Below are 16,666 nucleotides of genomic sequence, written 5' to 3' on the forward strand. Positions count from 1 at the left end.
GCGGTTTCCAAGCTTAAGCTTTAAGAGGCCTTGCAGATCTTTTTTATGCCCTTTTGGGAGCCAGTTACAGTGTAAAGAAATCTGGAAAGTTCACATGCAGAAGCAGTGAGGCCCTGGAGGATCAGAAGCCAATGATTTCCCAGGCAGCTTTCAGTTGCAGACATATGAATGAGACCATCTTAACGGTTTCAGTCGCAGCCCATCTCTTAGTGGGGTGCTGTGGGATGAGTAACCCCAGCCAACAGCGTGTGAAGCAACAAAATCTCCCAGGTGAGCCCAGCCAACACACAGAATCATGAAAAATGATACATTTTTGTTGTTTCCAGCATTAAGTTTTGAGGTGTCTTGCTACACAACAATAAATAATGAAATTCTAGGAAGGGTTTCCATTATTCTCAGGTGCCTCATGGAGGAGGAGAATGTATAGTCGTTATTTGGCTGGCAGTGAGTACCTGATGCAAAGGTGAACCATCCCCTTGCTGTCTAGTGACCTTTGACCTGTGTAGCCTGAGTTGAAAGGAAAGATCTGGGCCAATCAGATTTCTCTTCCTCGGGAACTGGGAACTGGGAAACAGAGGCTGGCTAGTCAACCATAGGAAAAGAAGCTAAGGATACTACAAAATATAGTTGGCTTCTAAGAGACCTAGATGGGCCTTAGCAAGCTGTAGTTATGCGCAACATAAAGCGGAGAGGAGGCAAAAACTCTGTGAGCAGATTGAGCCCACCAGGATATAAAGATGGAAGCAATGAGCAGAAGGCAGCAGAGACTCCACAAAAGAGAAACCATGCTGCCCTGAGAGGGAGCTACTTCTGGTCCTGACAGTTTCCCAAGTCCTAGCTTGAAGCCTGGCTATAGTCCCCACCTCTAAATTTCCATGAGATTCTCCACATCACTTCTACAAATGTTCCTCAGAAGTTGGTGGCTATTGGATTTGCTGACTAGCATCCTTTCCCACTCTCTTCTTCTAGTAACAGGCCCTGCCTCCCTGGTCACAGGAATAGGCATGTGACACAGACGTGCCCAATGGGAGAACCCTATTTCCCTGGACACAGTGATTGAGCCAGGATGGGCACATGACCTCAGGTGCATCACTCACTCTCCTATACTCTTATATACAGGTGCTGGGAGATTTGCCTCTGTCTTCTCCAGGGTTATTAATTTGGGACAATATGAGCTGAGAATCCATCTTTCCCTGTGGCAGGTGAAAGCACAGGAAAAGCCCATCTAGGGAGGACTCAGGATTCTACCTGAACTGCTCCCCTGTGGGCTGGTCTTTAGCAAGACCAGGGGTGGACACCACCTCCTGCTCTCTTGATGAACAGGAGCTTCATCCTTCACCTGTCCTCCTCCCCTACCCCTCCTCTACCCCCTGGCCTGCCAGGGAAGACTCTCCGTCCTCTGAAGCACAGAACTTGAGGTCTGTTACCTCCGTTTTCACATTCAGATTTGGATTCACTCCCCACGGATGAGAATGCATGATAAATAGTGGCCTTGAGGTTAAGATATCTGAGTTCAAGTCCTGGCCTTACCATCCATTCTCTGAGCCTTCATTTCCTTTAAAAAATTTTTTAAAACAGAGACGTAAGTGTGCGTTCAGCTCAGCTGGCAGGGAATCGCATGGGAAGCTGTTTGGTGACTATGATGGACTGTGTGGACGCAAGGGGCCAGTTGCTTGAGATCTGGGAGGGCTTCACAGAGGAGATCACTGAGATGGGGGCATGGCTGGCCCAGGGAGGGGCGGTGGCTTGCGCAGAAGCACAGAAGCCTAAGAGATCCCTTATGGAAATGGAGGGCAATTCACAGTGATCCATGTGCAGGAGGGATGGTAGGGGGCACAGCTGGGTTCTGAGGTCAGCAGGTGACAGGGCGGAGAGGGACTTTGAAGAAGCTTATTATACTGGAGGAAGAAGCAGGGCTTGAAGAGCTGACGTGGTGACATCCACGCTTTAGGAGGAACACTCTGGATCTTCAGGGCCAGATGGCGCAGAAGGGAAATGTGAAAGCAGGAGGTGGACTGACCTGCGCCCTCAAACCAGGCAGGAACAAGGCTCTCCCTCCCTCCAGTGTGGCTTCAGCTGGAAACAGCAGCCCCCCCAGTTCTCAGGCCTCTGAGTCACCTCCTTAGGTTCTGTTGCCCTGAGGCCAGGTCAGCCTCACTCCTCTGTCCTAATTGCTTCCTGTCAAGGGAGCTGGCCCCCTCCAAGCGTCCTTGAGAAAACCCTTGTGAAAGTAATTGAGCGTTTCAGGAGGAAGCAGACACCTGCAGCTGACCGCTCCCCCCTCACTGGCCCCCACTCCCTGCAGGGAACAGTGCTTCTCTGGCTATTGAGGGGGGCATGTTCTGAGAAAAACACTTTGCCACCAACTCCCATCCCCACCCCACCACCTTTGGGTCAGCGTAAGCGGGTCTCAGGGCTCTGGGCTCCTGTAGATGGTGGAACAGTGTCTGCACAACACCCCTGACCAGGGGGGCAAGCAGGGGCTGAGATCCAGGCTGTGTGCCCCTTGCCAAGCTGTGAACTGGGGCATGACAGGCTGACTGTTCAGAAAGGGGTAGATCGTTCTCATTAGCTCAAATGTGCCATCTACTGGCCTAGCTGCTTGCTTATGGGATGGCTACATTCAAAGGGGCACCTTTTCCTAACATGTGCAAAGAGCACCAGGTGGACTAATTGTAATCCCGACTCTCGGCCTTTGTCCCCGCTGCCCTCTGCCCACTAACTCATGTGGGCTCTGACCACGTCTTCCATTGGACAGAGGGAGAAACTGAGTCCAAGGTCTGCCGCCACTAGCTCCCTTTTGGGGACAGTACTCCTGCCCCCAGGCCCCCCAAATCAGCATCTGGTCTGGCGCCGATGAATGGACCAAGGGCTCCCAGGAAAAGCTAAGCTGAACCAATCAGATTCCCTTGCTTGAAAACTGAATTAAGAGACATGGAAGGGAGCTGTTAGTCACTGGTGAGTCTGGATACAGAGCTGAAGAAGCAGCCACTTTGTGCAGGGAAACCAAAGGGGTCTTAAGAGAAACTAAAGAAAAGAGTATAGACGCGAACATTGCCAAAGGGATGAGAACCCTCAAGGCCCAGAGATGAGAGGGCAGAGGTCCCACTGGCAGTGCCTGTTCTCTTGAGGCCCAGTCATTCTTGAATTTCCATCTTTAGGGTCCCTTGTAATCTGCTCACCCCTTGCTGTGAACTAGCTTGAGTGGGTCTCTGTCCCCTGTAACTTGGAACAAGGACCTCTGCCCCAAGGAGGATGCCGAGGTTCCCCCATTGTGTGAGCTCCCTCAGGTCTCTTCTCCCCTTTTTCTCCTCACCCCAGCCCTGTCTCCAATGGAGGAAGAGAAGAGGCCCCCAGCACGGTCACACTTTTTATTCAATGTCAGTGAAAAAAAAAAATACACGACACAGCACAGGGTTGAACAGTGAGGACAGTCACTGCAGGCACAACCAGGAGCAGCACATCAGGAGAGAGGGGGCCACGCTGGAGAATGGGTTGGGAGGCCCCCCTTCTGCCACCCAGCGCCCCCTACTTCTCCAGGCCTCCACCAAAGCAAGCAGGGCCAGATGCCCTGGGAGGCCCAGTCCTGTTCCACCCTCTGGAAAAAGTAAAAGAAAACCCTGAAAGTTTTGGAAAGAAAATTCCACATTTTTCTGAGACTTTTCAATTGCAGCTTCGAATGACATTTTTTCAAAACTGATGAATAAAATATGTAAGCAATGTATTCTTGCCCCCACAGTGATCTCCAAAGTCAGCACAAAGCCTCACCCAGGGTGGATCTTCAGGAAATACTTGTTGTTTTAGTAAATTTTTGTGTAAAAGTATTTACAGGGTCAGCTTACTCCCCTGCCCAGCCTCTTCTCTCTTTCCTTTTTCTCCCCTCTCCTCTCTTGATCTGCTGTAGGATGAATTTCTTCCTCGAGGGACTGTGCTATTGTCAGGAAACACTTCAGTGCCTTTGCTTATGGGCTTCCTTTTTCTTAACTTTTGATTTAAAGGTAAGTCATATAATCTTGACTACAACTCAAAAGACTAGAGTGGACATCTGAAGTTCCCCTTCATAATGATATATATATATATATATATATTGGCTGAGTCACTTGGTTTGTGGGATTTTAGTTCCCCAACCAGGGATTGAACTCGGATCCTTGGCAGTCAGAGCGTGGAATCGTAAGCACTGGATCGCCATGAAGTCCCAGTGATGATTTTCAGAGAGAAGAAATAAAGGGCTCATCAGTTAGCCCAAAAGGATGAATGAGGGCAAAATACAGTTAGAAGGCAGATTGGGGACCTTGCAATTCACAGAGCTGCTGCAAAAAGATACAGAACTTCAAGGGAGAGTTTGGCTATATCAACATTTTAACTGTCCATATATTTTCGTGTCTATGCAAGTCATACTTCATACTCTGCTAACTCTGTGGCAAGCCCTTCTTTGCTGGGGCAGGGATAGGAGGACTGCCTCTCTTCTCAAGGCAGGGCTGGTGCTCTACCACAGGAATTCCCAAGCACACAGTCCCCAGGACATCCAGGAGCATGTGGGAGCAAAGCCTGGCCTGCCTGTGGCTCCTCCCATGAGCAAGATGGGGGTCTCAGTTCCCAGCCTGACATTATGTGTTCACCCTGCTGGGATAGCTGAGAACCTTTGACCTGAACAGCAAGTATCACCCATGGTATGTGTCCAGAAGCTTGGAGTGATCATGCTTTCATGAGTAGGATTTTCCCACCAGTTAGAAAGAAAGAAAGAGAGAGGGAAAAAAAAGTTCCCTTAGGAAGGAAAATAGTAAAGACACTGCAAGATGCTTCCAAGGTTGAGTCAGATGCCTCCTAAGACAGCACTGACCTGTTAGCAGAGCTGCCCAGAAATAGAAAATAAGATGTTTGAAAATGTGGGGGCTTCAATCAAGCTCCTATTTCTTTTTGGAAGACCAGAGCCTCAGATACTTCTTAGAAGGAAGCTTGTAAAGGATCAAAACCAACTTAGCTTTCTTTACAGTCAACCTCTGTACCACTCAGAGTCAGAGGAACGAGCAGGGAAGAGATCCTCATAGAGCCCCGGGCTCAAGTCTGGGCACTGTGCCACCTCCTGGCTGTGCTCATGCGCTAGGAACTCTACTCTGTGCCTCAGTTTCCTAGCGTGGAGACATGGAATGAAGAATCCTATTTCCCTAGGCTGTGAGGATAGAATGAGATGGGGTCAATGGCAAGATCTAAAGCATGAAGTTCTGTGTGATTGTGAATTAGGTTAGAGTCAACATTTGGGGGATAGGAACCCCACTTTGTAAAAAGTCTCCCACTGGAAGTCAAAGCTGAGCTGGGCTGTAGAGTCCTATGTATCTCTGGTGCTGACTGGCAGCATAAAACAGACTTAACAGCCAGCTCCTGAGAGTAATGGAACATCCCTTGAGGCATTACTGGATAAAAACTTGCTGGTTACTGCCCAAGGATGTGAATTCCCCAGCCTGACCATGTGGCTGGTCATAGGCAGAAGGATGAAAAGAGGGTGACAACTCAGAGGACTTGCCATCTCCAAGGGCAGCAAGAAGGAAGGTCTAGGAGAGTTTGAGGAAAAAAGTCAGCTTCCCCGAGTCTCCATTTGCAGAGAGGGAGGACTCAGAAGTAAGAGGTATGCTGCATCCCTTTCCTGAAGATATACTCTTGTACTCCCCAACCCAGCAATCATTCCCTGCTCCCACACTGGGTTGACAGCACCTGTGAACTAGACTGTTTTCACCAGCAGTTCAAGAGGAAATCCACTGTCACTGCACATCAAAGCTAACTTCTGATTATAAGTACAGGAGAAAGTAAAGTGAAAGACTTGATGAAGAAGCAAGATTAATTTTCCGGCAGTCAAAGCATGCAGCTGTAGAGCTCACTGATCCAAAATTGGAAAGCAGACATTGAAAAGCAAAGCCAGTGTACTTGGAAGATGACAAATTACCTGGCAGATTCAGGATTGGGAGTTAGAAAAAGCCTTTCAAGTGGAGCATGCCCGGCACGCTTTTAGGCATTTAATCCATAAATGCAGCCTGGCAGCCTAAACAGTGGCCGGCTGGTCCTCTTCTTCTAGCTCCTTCTGCTTCTGGAGCAGTGAAAGAACAAAGCCCATCCTTAAACTAGACCAAATCCAGATGTGGGAACTACTTCTGTCTCACTCTTGGCAAGCCTTGTGTTCTCTGTTACTGAAGTCAGCACCTAACCAGCATTAAGTGCACAGTAGAGGGTTGCTCACTGAATTGAAAAAAAGACCATTTAAAAGGAAGCAGCAGAAGCTGCTGACAGTGACAGTTCAGGATGTAGCCTGATAAGAAAATGTGTCATCTGGTAAGCTGGGTGATATTTTCCTCTTTTTCTCTCAGCTCTTTTTTACCCCCTGAAAATTAGCACTTTCTATATTCATTTAATCATTTTACAAGAAACCAAGTAATATAAAGTATGTTTTAACATCCTCAACTAATAAAATGAGTTTAGCTCTTTTAAAGGGTATTAAAAAATAAGTATTACATCAATTTCAATTTTTCTTAAAATCCCCACTGATGTGGTTCCTAGATTTCCAAATACTTTCCCTTTCATCCTTCTGCAGCTCTGTGTGGAGCTGAGCAGAAAGATTTAACTGTTCCTCTCAAACTAACCAGCTGTACCCTCTCCTCACCTGAGTTCAATGTCCGTCTGAGTCCCTGACCACTACCCTATGAGCTGCCAGAGGGCCAGAATGTATCTTGTAAACTACCATAGCCTTAGCACCTAGCGGTGCCTGGCGTTGAATAGGTGCTCAATAAACATTAGTTGAAGAAAGGACTGAGTGAACACTCCAAAGGCTGGGGCCGGAGGGGCCAGGTAGAGTTGTGGGACAGGGCACAGACCACCCTTAAGGGTTCTGGGTCCTCAGTGAAGGACAGACCCAATCTGGCCCTTTAACTGGGGTCTGTAGGACCACATCCTATAAAGCACAATCCCAGAAGAACAGAATTTCAAAGCAGAACCCAGCCCCCCTGCCTTTACCCTGAACCTTGGGGCAAAAACCAGTTCCCCTATGCCCAGCAGATGTTGGTTCTGGGCCAAGACTGGGGCTGGGGCTAGGCCATTAAATACCTGAGGATCTTCTCTATTCCAGGGTGAGGTGGTCCCTTAAAGATCTTGACTGAGGAGAGCAAGGGCTTGGGCAGAGGGGTGGGTGGGCCAGAGAGTGAGGCTGGAGTCCCCCTCCCCCTAAGGAAGGGCCAGCCAGAGAGGTCACTGGGTTGGGAGGTGGCCACGCCCCTCCTGGCCAGAGGCCCTGCCCCTCACCAGCCTCTACTTCTGCATATCACACTGCAGCAGCAGCACAATAGACGGGTCGCTCTTGGCCGCCTCCTTGAACTCCTCCAGTGTAATCTGGTCATCCTTATCTTGATCCATCTTCTTGAAGATCTTGTCCACACGCTGCTGGGGCGTGAGCCCATCCTGGTTCATGCGCATCATGATCACAGTGCCCACCATCTTGTAAATAGCCTGGTGGGGCAAGAAGGGGGATGTGAACACTCACAACGGGGACAGGAGATGGGAGATGTACGAAGGGACCCAGGGGTGGCATGGAGAACAAGGGGCCGTGTGAGGATACTGGAAGGTGATGTATAGTCACTAAGACTGGCTATTTAATCAGCATCTCACACCAAACATGTCTACTACCCAACTCTTCACCTCCAACCTGCTTCTGCCCCAGAGGGCCCTGTCTCAGTGAACAGCAAATTCATTCTTCTAGATGTTCAGACCAAAAGCCTCGACACCATTCTTGACTCTCCTTTTCTCACACCCATGTCTAATCTTACAGCAAATCTTGTCAGCCCTAATTCTGAGTAGGTCCAATAACGAGCCACCGCCTGCTACTTCCACTGCTCCATGGCTGTCGCCTCCATCCCCCTGTGACCGGACTGCTGTTGGAAGCCCCGCAACTGGTCTCTCCCTACTTTTGCTGCCCTCCCACCTGCTCAGTGTGTTCTCCACATGGAGAATAGAGAGAGCCCTTAAGGGCTTCACATCTCACTTCGAAGAAAGTCAAGTCTCTACCCCAGATGATGATGCTAAGAAACGGCCTCCTGACTACCTCTCTGACCTCTTCCTACCACTCTCCCCTTGCTCACTTCTCTCCCACCACCCTGGGCTCCCAGCCACTCCTTGAACACTGGAAACACAGTCTAGTGGGGTCTTTGCATTTATTCTTCCCCATGCACAGAACACTCCTCCCCCTGACACCTATGCAGTTAGCTCCCTCACTTTATCCAGGTTACTCCTCAAATCTCACCTTACACAAAATCACTTTTACTTCATTGCCCTCTCCCCTTATTTTGCTTTGCGTATCTTGTTTGTAATACTTACTGCCTGACATAGCATAGGCTTTGTTTTGTTAAATTTTCTTGGTAGAAGGAATGCCCTGTGAAAGCAAGAACTTTGAACAGAGACTGGCTTGTGGCAGTCTCTGTTGAAAGAATGAGTTAAGAACTTGGACTCTTGTTGAAAGAATATATATTTGTTGAAAGAACATTGAGTTAAGATCTTGGGACTCTGGAGTCAGACTCCTTAGATTTGGGATCAAGAACCATCACCTGATAAAATGGGGTTTCTAACAGTACCTACCCCCTAGACTTGTTGGGTAAAGTACTTAGCACAAGACCGATCCTACTCTGAACACCCAACCAAGGCTAGCCGCTGGATCCTGGGAGGAGGGAAGAGGGAGGAGGGAGTGGTGGGCTCCCGAGGCCTGAGCGGAGGGTGACTGGAGAACGGCCCTCGCAGCGAAGACAGGAAGCGTGTCTTCCCAACCCACCTCAATGATCTCCAGCATCTCGAGACGCGTGATGCGCCCGTCACCGTCCAAGTCGTACATTTCAAAGGCCCAGTTGAGTTTCTGCTCAAAGCTGCCGCGGGAGGTGACCGAAAGGGCGCAAATGAACTCCCGGAAGTCGATGGTGCCATCGCCGTTCTTGTCGAAGGTGCGGAAAGCGTGCTGCGCGAACTTGGAGGCGTCGCCGTAGGGGAAGAACTGAGGCGAGGACACGAGGGGCTGGAGCCCAGCGACAGCCCCGCGCTCGCGGCCCGCCCCCTGGCTGCCTGGCCCCGCCCCCTGGCTGCCTGGCTCCGCCCCCGCCCGTCCGGCCCGCCCCCGGAGTGCTGGGCTCCGCTTACCTTGATGTAGAGCTGCTGGAACTCCTCCAGGTTGAGGATGCCGCTGGGGCAGTCCTTCAGGAAGCCCTTGTACCACTGCTTCAGCTCCTGCTCACTGAACTCGGTGTTTTGAACCAGGTCTTCCAGCACCTCTGGGGCCAGCTTGCTGTTGGTCTTCCCCATGGCAGGGCCTGGCGGAGAGGGGCTCCCTCAGTTTGGTCCAGGGCAAGGCTGTCACCTCAGCAGCCTTCCGCCAAGTCTCTCTAGGGCGGGGTTCCCTTTCTCCACAACAGCCCCTTCCTCTAACCAACTCCACATTCCCACAGCCAGGACCACCCCCCCTCCTTCCACAGCCGGGGGGAGGGGGGGAGGGGTCTTCTTCTCACTTACACGGTGGACACCCCCGCCTCCTACAGATGGGTTCTGTCATTCCACCACACTCCTTCCCATAGAAGCTCCTGCCTCTCCTCTGCTCGCCTCTTTCCCCGCACACAAAGTGGGGGCTTTCCCCTTATTACATCCCGATTACAGGGCCTCCTCTCCAAGCAGGCCCCTCCCCTATCCTCACAGCAGTTTTCCTCCCCTGGCAACCAGGGTCTCTAGCCTCCCAGGGCTCAGCTCTCCTCTTTCTCACTGACCGGTTTGCAAATCACAGTCTTCATTCTCTCCTCTCCTCTTTACACCTTCCATAGCTCCCTACACCCATAGAATAGTCGTAATCCTCTCCTTGCTCTTCAGAGCTCTCTGCACTCAGCTTCTACCCACCACTACAAGCTCCTCTCCTACCTGGCAGGTTCCTCATGTATTCCCCTGGCGCTGTCTCCCAAGTCCTTCCTCAAGACCTTCCAGGGCACCTGAGCAAGAAGCTTCTCTCCCTCCTTCCTTTGTACAACAGAAATCCTAGCTGGTAGCCCTGATGACCCTGACTGTCTTCTCCTTTTCATTAGTTCATTCATTCCCTGAGCATTTATTGAGGCTGACCATGTGCCAGGCCCTGTGCTGATGATGGGGATAAAGTCAACATGAGCCAGACTTCACTAACTCATAATTGGATCAAAGAGGCTGATTGTAAAGCACCTTAAATCCACACCAGGGAGTTTGGCGTGGGGCACAGAAGCTCCTGTGGTTTACATAAATACTTATAGATTGTTTACAGTATGGTGCTGGGAACCCAGAGAGAAGGAATGCATTTTTCAGATTTTTCCCTGGCTACAGTGTACGACATGACCTGGGTCGGGAGAGGAGGGGTAGCTCTGCTGCAGAGTTCAGGTGGGAGGCGATGACAATAGGGTGGGGTGGTAGAGGGATGTGGATGGACTGAGAGATGCTAGGAGGAGGCACTGGCAGGACCTGGAGACTGAATGGATGTGGGGCTGAGAGTGACAGAGGACTGCTGCCAATGCTCAGAACCGGGGCTGAATGGATAGAGGTGGTATTTCTGAGAAGCAGGTTTGGGGAGGGTGAAGAATCAGGCCCCAGTGGGACAATGAGCCCCTCAAGTATCTTGTGCCTGAGGAAGTTCCTGCAGAGGGAGGTACAAACCCTCCCCAGGAAGCCTGGCTGGAGTGAGGCCCCTGGCAGGCCCTGAAGGCTGAGTTGACATTCTTGTCAGACCTCCATGGGGGGAACGTCCTGCTAGAGCCTGACTTCCCCAGGACATGACCTGGGAGGTGAATTTGACCCACTCTGAGTCTCTTTGGAAGACTGCCAGACCCCAACTGCAGGGTAGCCTGTCATGAAGACACTCTGGAAAAGGACACCCGCAGGCTTGCAGAAGGAATTCCACTTCCACAGCCCAGTGCATGCCTGTGTGGCTTCTAATCCTTACTGCTGGGAGTACCCTAGACAGCCAGGTCTGAGTTTGGTCAGTTCCATGCCCTCTCTCGCTTCATGACTTCAAGCAATGATCTCCAGCCTTTTTGGCACCTAGGACCTGTTCCATGGAAGACAATTTTTCCACAGACCAGGGTGAGGGGATGGTTTCAGGATGATTCAAGTGCATTGCATTTATTGTGCACTTCATTTCTATTATTATTACATCAGCTCCACCTCAGACCATCAGGCGTTAGATCCCAGAGGTTGGGGACTCCTGAGTTATAGAATACCTCTGGATCTCAGACCCTCCAAAGGGCCATCAAGAAGATCAAGAAGCAGTGGAGGCAGCAACATCCTCGCCTGCCTCCCACCCCCAGAGGATGATGAATCCTATACGCTCCCAGGGAAAGCCAGGGACAGGGAGGCATGCCATCTTCAGGAACCTGGAACCAGGGGGTCCCACCCAGCTGTCCTGGGACCGGAATCAAAAGCACAACTGCAACACACATGAGCAGAAGGAGGCGGGCTCCATTCTCAGCTGCCCCCTCCTCCAAAGCACACTGAAGGCTCAGGAACCATCAAGAAAGTTCGAGAATGCAGAGGTAGTGGTGTCTGGTGGGGGAGGCAGAGCCTCTCCCTCTGTCTCCTGTGAGACGTACCCAAGTGTCTGCGTAAGCAGTAGGAGTGGGTGGGAGCACGTCAGTGTATAAGACTGCAAATCTGCCAGAACGCACACACACACACATATGTGTGTGTGTGTTTGTGTGTGTGATGGAGTCTATGTGGCTCTTACCTTCTGCCCCTTTTCTCTCCCCCGCTCTGTGCTGCCTTCCCACCATTTTCTGTCTCCTGGCCATACCTGTTCTCAGTCCCCATTTGATTCCTGGCCCACCAGGGACTAAGAAGGAGGCTTCATCTCTCTTCATTCCTTCTACCACTCTTAGGTCAGCAGGCCAAAGCTTTTAAGATCATCCCCTTTAAGATCATCCCCTTATGTTAGTGAAAAACTGAAAGCCAGCGGAGGAGAAAACTGGCTCAGAGTTACACCCAGGCTGAATCTATGCCACCTGCCTGGACTGCCCTCTCTGAATCACCTCTTGTCCACCACAGACTCCTACCTGCCTTCCAGGAAAACTATGGCTCTGCTCTGCCTCTTGGCATAGATGGGACCATTTTGCTGGCTCCAAGTCACACTATCTGATACCTAGGAAATATCCATCCTTGGGGTGGACCACCAGGGCCTCTGACTCAGCACACCTACAGCCAGATTCACCCTCAACCTGTGATGGTCCTTCTCCCTCCATGACCCTTCCTTCCCTCCCTGGGATCAGGGAGGGAATACAATCATAATTACATTTCTTCCCTCCCTGGGATCAGGGAGGGAATACAATCATAGTTACATTTAGTTTCCCCTCTTCCTTTTCCCTAGATCCCACTTGCTACTAAGGCCTATTGTTCCTTCTTTTGAAGTGCTCCTGGAATGTACACCACGTCTTCTCCCCATGCCCCTCCTCCCCGCCCCCGCCACTGCATAGTCAGGGCCAGGGGCACAGCCAAAGGGGCTGAAACCCAGCTGAGGCACTGTTTGCCAAGCCTCCTATGGACTCAGCTGCCTCAGAAGGAGGGCTTTCCTTGTGATTCCTCTGTTCAACAGAATGTCTTTTCTAGTTTTGCCCAGAGGTACAATATAGGCTAAGGGTTGCCCTACCCATGGGTCCCCTTAAACTCCAGAACCCTCTAAAATCTCATGTCTCGAGTCAACTGTCTACCCTTACCTCCCACTACTCCCCTCACAACTACATACTTCAGTCAGAACCTACTTCAATTGTTGTTCATAATCCTTCCTTCTCTTCTGGGCTGATGCAGCTACAATCAGCCTTCAGGGCTGACTAAAGCCCACTTCCTTATGATCAGCCTCTCCCAGACTGGAGAGCAGACAGTCAGCAGCCTGGACTTGGCATTCTGGGCATGAGTAGACCCTGTGAGGCCACAGAATTGATCCTGACAGGCGTGTAGACTCCAGAGCTCTCTGATTCTCACCTGGTGTTCTAGAATTCCAGAATGGAGCCTGATTTGGGGAAGAGTTTTGCATTACTCTCTTGTCTGGGCCGGAAACATTTCTCCAGACATTTTGCTCAATGGTAAAGAGCTTATCCTCTCCCAATATTAACCCTGTCTGCTTGGGAGCAGCTCGGACAGTGAGAAAAGTCATCTTCCCTTATTCCCATTTTCCCTCTTGTAGCTGCCCACACAGGTTCCCACTCTGCCCTCTGTGGCAGGACAGAAGTGCCCTGCAGAGACCTACTCTGGAACCCAGAGATGTTTAATGAATGTCCCTTTGTGGATTATACTCAAGGGGCAGAACCCCCTTCTTTCTCCTTGGAACAGCATCAGGCTGTTTATCTGTGTTCTCCTGCCGTTGCACCCTCTTAGAGACAACAGAACCTAGATCTGAGGAAAGGAAGAGTTCACCCAAGGTCAAGTGGAGTCCATCAGCAGGAAGAAGGCCAGAACCTGCAGGGGCATGTTCTGTTGGAGCTGTGGCCTGGCTGAACGTAGGCAGGCTCCTCTTGAGGGCTGCCTCCAGCTCTGAAGAAGCTGGCCCTTCCCCATGCGTGAAGACACTGTGCCTCTGGGCTCCGAGGTTTCTTTCAGAGGGCAGAACTCAGAGTTGTGGGCTCCAAATGGGAAGGTGGCAGAGAGGGTGGGAGGAACTGAGGGAGGCAATAATCCCACACCCTCACCAAGCTTCAGAGGAGCTGGTGCTGAGACTGTTGCCATGGTGACAATAGCTCCCTGGTCAGGAGATTTTTTTCTTCTCCTCCCTTTGCTCTTCTCCAAGCAGCAGCCATGGCGGCAATAGCTGGGTCTTCTCCTTCTTATTAGTGAGTGGCAGGGGATGATAAACCAAAGGTGGGCTTGTTGACTACCTCCACCTTGGAGCTGCCCATGTCATGTGGGCTCTTGGTCAAGAAGGGACTCCTAATTGCTAAGGAGGAGCCTGAGCCTGGAGAGTGTGTAGGAAGGGGGAGGCCCATACCCAGGCCTGGGTAAGAAGCAATGTCCTTTTGGTGAGGACTAAAGCCCCTCAGACCTCCTTTCTGAAATGTCCTAACGGTTCAGGAAAAGAAAAAAAGGGTCCTGTTTTCATAATTAGCCATAGAATCAGAGTGCGTCAGAGTTGGAAGGTTATCCAAGATCGTCTCATCAGATCCACTCTCTGTCCTGCCCACCCACCCTCTGTCTCCTATCTCATGAAGGATCAGAGAGGGAAGTTTGACTTGGTCAAACAGCAAAGGCAAGTTCTTCTGCCCTCCAGACTCAGGCTGCCTTAGGGAAAGAGCCAAACAGTCCATGGAGCTTTGGCACGATCCCCACTGAGCAGAAGGAAGACGGGAGAGGGAGCGGCTGGCTGGGTGCAAGAAGGCCAGAGAGGGTATGAATTAGAACGATATTTGAGAGGTGGAATGAGAAAACTTGGTGCTTTGGCCATGAGGGGTGAGGGGAACGGAGGAGGCTGGGACCTTGGCAGCAGTGACTGACAGGTCTGGGTGGTCTGCTGAGGGGTAGTGTTTATCTTGAAGCCAGGTGAAAGAGGCGGAAGATGGGCCTCTGTCTCTCACTGAGACCATGGGGAGGGGGGCCTGCTGAGAGAGAGTCATGAGGAGGAGAACTGGGTGGCCCCCAGGTATGCTGTGAGCTCTGTCAGCTTGAGAAGTGGAGGTGGAGACGGTCTGAGGGGCTGTGTGAAGTGGGAGTGGGCTCTCTGTGGAGGTGGAGGCTGTCTTTCGGGACAGGGACACTGTGGTGTGAAGTGCAGTGAGCTGCTCCTGGGGCTGGGTGGTGTGGCTAGGGGCTGTCTGCGGAGGTGGGAGGTGGTCATGGGGCTGAGCTGACTACCCATGGGGGAGGGGGATGGGTTCCTCTAGCATCAGCCACCACACCCCCAGGGGTGTGTGTGTGTGTGTGTGGTGTGTGTGTGTGTGTGTGTGTGTGTGTGTGTGTGTTGGGGACCAGAGCAGTTGTTGCTTTGGGGTTAAGGAGGCTTCTTTGCCTGCTTCCCTGGGACCTGCGGGGCCAGGACTCGAGTGGGTGGTCCCCTGGCCAGGGGCGGGACCCCCATAAGCCGCCGCCTACGGTGGAATCAGGGGTCAGGGAGATGAATCCGAGGGAGCAGAAGACGAGGGAATGGAGAGTGGAGGGGGAGGGGATACGTGCCTCCGCCCGGCCCTACCCGCGTTACCTGAGGCCGCTCGCCGGGTCGCTGGATGACTCTGAGCCTCCGCGGGTCGCGGGGACCGAGACGGGCTCGCGGGCCGGCCTCCAGGTTCTCCAAGGTCCGCTCCGAAGCCGCCTCCCAGCTCTTGGATCACTCTGTCGCTCGGAGGCGACACGATTTGCATAAGCCCCGCCTCGCCCCGGGCATGTTGGGCGTTGATTGGGTCGGCTGAGGCGGAGTGGCAGGCGGGGTTTCAGGTGGGGACCGGGTGGCCAGTGAGGCCCCGCTACAGGAGCGCGCCTCGCCCGCCCGCCCTGACCTTCCCAGAGTCGCGATGAAAAGGGGAGGGCTGTACCTTCGCCTGTATCCCGCCCCGAGACTCAGACCCCAGGCCATCGTCTGAGGTTAAAAGTGTCCACGATTGAAGTGGATTCGCAAAAACAACTGCACGGTTGCTATGGGAACGGAAGAACCACAGCAGAGGCTCTAAGCCTTTCCTTCTTGGGCCCAGAGAGGGTGGGGATGGAAAAGGGGATGAGTCACAAGATGTGATCCCCCCTCCCCCGCACATCCCACCCAAAATCGGAGAAGGGCCACGAGGAACTGAGTGGGGAGGGAAGACATGAGGTGGTCAGCAGCCCACGCCTTCACATCATTCATCGCCTCCCCCAACACACCCACTCCCCCCAAGCCATGGCAGGTGGGCGAGGATGGCGAAGTACCCAGCCTCGACCTAACCCCACGCTAGAATTTCGATCCTTCCCCCACACAGGCCTTCGTTACTTCTCACGGAGTCCTAGGAGGCCTCACGGGATCTCCCCGAGAGGTATCTCTCTGCCTGCCCCATGAACCCCTCCATTTCCCACCCTCCCGTCTTCCGTCCTGTAGACGGAGCCTGTCCCCAGCCCCCGCCAGTCTCTGGCCTCGGATGTTGACACAAGCTGGAGGCGGTTTACACTGAGCGGGTCTGGAAGGTTTCAGGGCCCTGGGAACACCTCCTCCCCGCATTTGGGGGTCTCCCCAATGCCGGGCCCAGCCGCCCGCCCCAGCTGCACTGGCAGCTGAGAGCTTCCAACCCAAGGCGATAATAAGGAACCCTTTTACTCCAAATCGGGGGCGAAAGGGGAGCAGATAGCTTCGGGTTGGGCCACGTGCGGGGGAGGGGCGTCTAGGGATCTGTCAAAAGTAGGGCGGGGCTTCTGGGGATTGGTTGAATAGGAGAGAGAATGTTGGGGGACAGGGGGCTGAAAGGGAGGCGGGGCCTTTTGCCAATTTTGAGGGCGTTGAGGTGGGAGGGGCGATAGGGGATGAGGATCAGCTTGCTGAGAGTGGAGGCTTGATCCCAGAAACTTCAGAGCCAAACTCCCTGGGGAGGAGCCAGTGGAGTTCTCTCTTTTTCCTTAGGAAGCGTCCGTTCCCCCTTGAATCTGTTTTGCCGTCCCATCCTCCCAGCTGCAGGCTTTGTCTTCTCTTTGGGGTACTAGCAGAATGACA

The 16,666-nt window shown here is 52.3% G+C and overlaps 1 protein-coding gene across 1 annotated transcript; it reads right to left on the minus strand.

Moving 5' to 3' along the window:
* Positions 1 to 3,357: 3,357 nt before the first annotated feature.
* HPCAL4 (hippocalcin like 4) lies at positions 3,358 to 16,359 on the minus strand. Its single transcript, XM_086380747.1, has 4 exons — positions 15,197 to 16,359; positions 9,160 to 9,329; positions 8,801 to 9,016; positions 3,358 to 7,488 (listed from the first exon to the last, which is right to left on the minus strand). The coding sequence occupies exons 1-4, from the start codon at positions 15,354 to 15,356 to the stop codon at positions 7,291 to 7,293; spliced, it is 744 nt and encodes a 247-aa protein (XP_086236873.1). The 5' UTR covers positions 15,357 to 16,359; the 3' UTR covers positions 3,358 to 7,290.
* Between the last annotated feature and the right edge of the window lie 307 nt (positions 16,360 to 16,666).

Source organism: Bos grunniens, chromosome 3, assembly GCF_055505025.1.
Source record: "Bos grunniens cultivar Pamir isolate PY7600 chromosome 3, Bosgru_T2T1.0, whole genome shotgun sequence".
Lineage (NCBI taxonomy): Eukaryota > Metazoa > Chordata > Mammalia > Artiodactyla > Bovidae > Bos > Bos grunniens.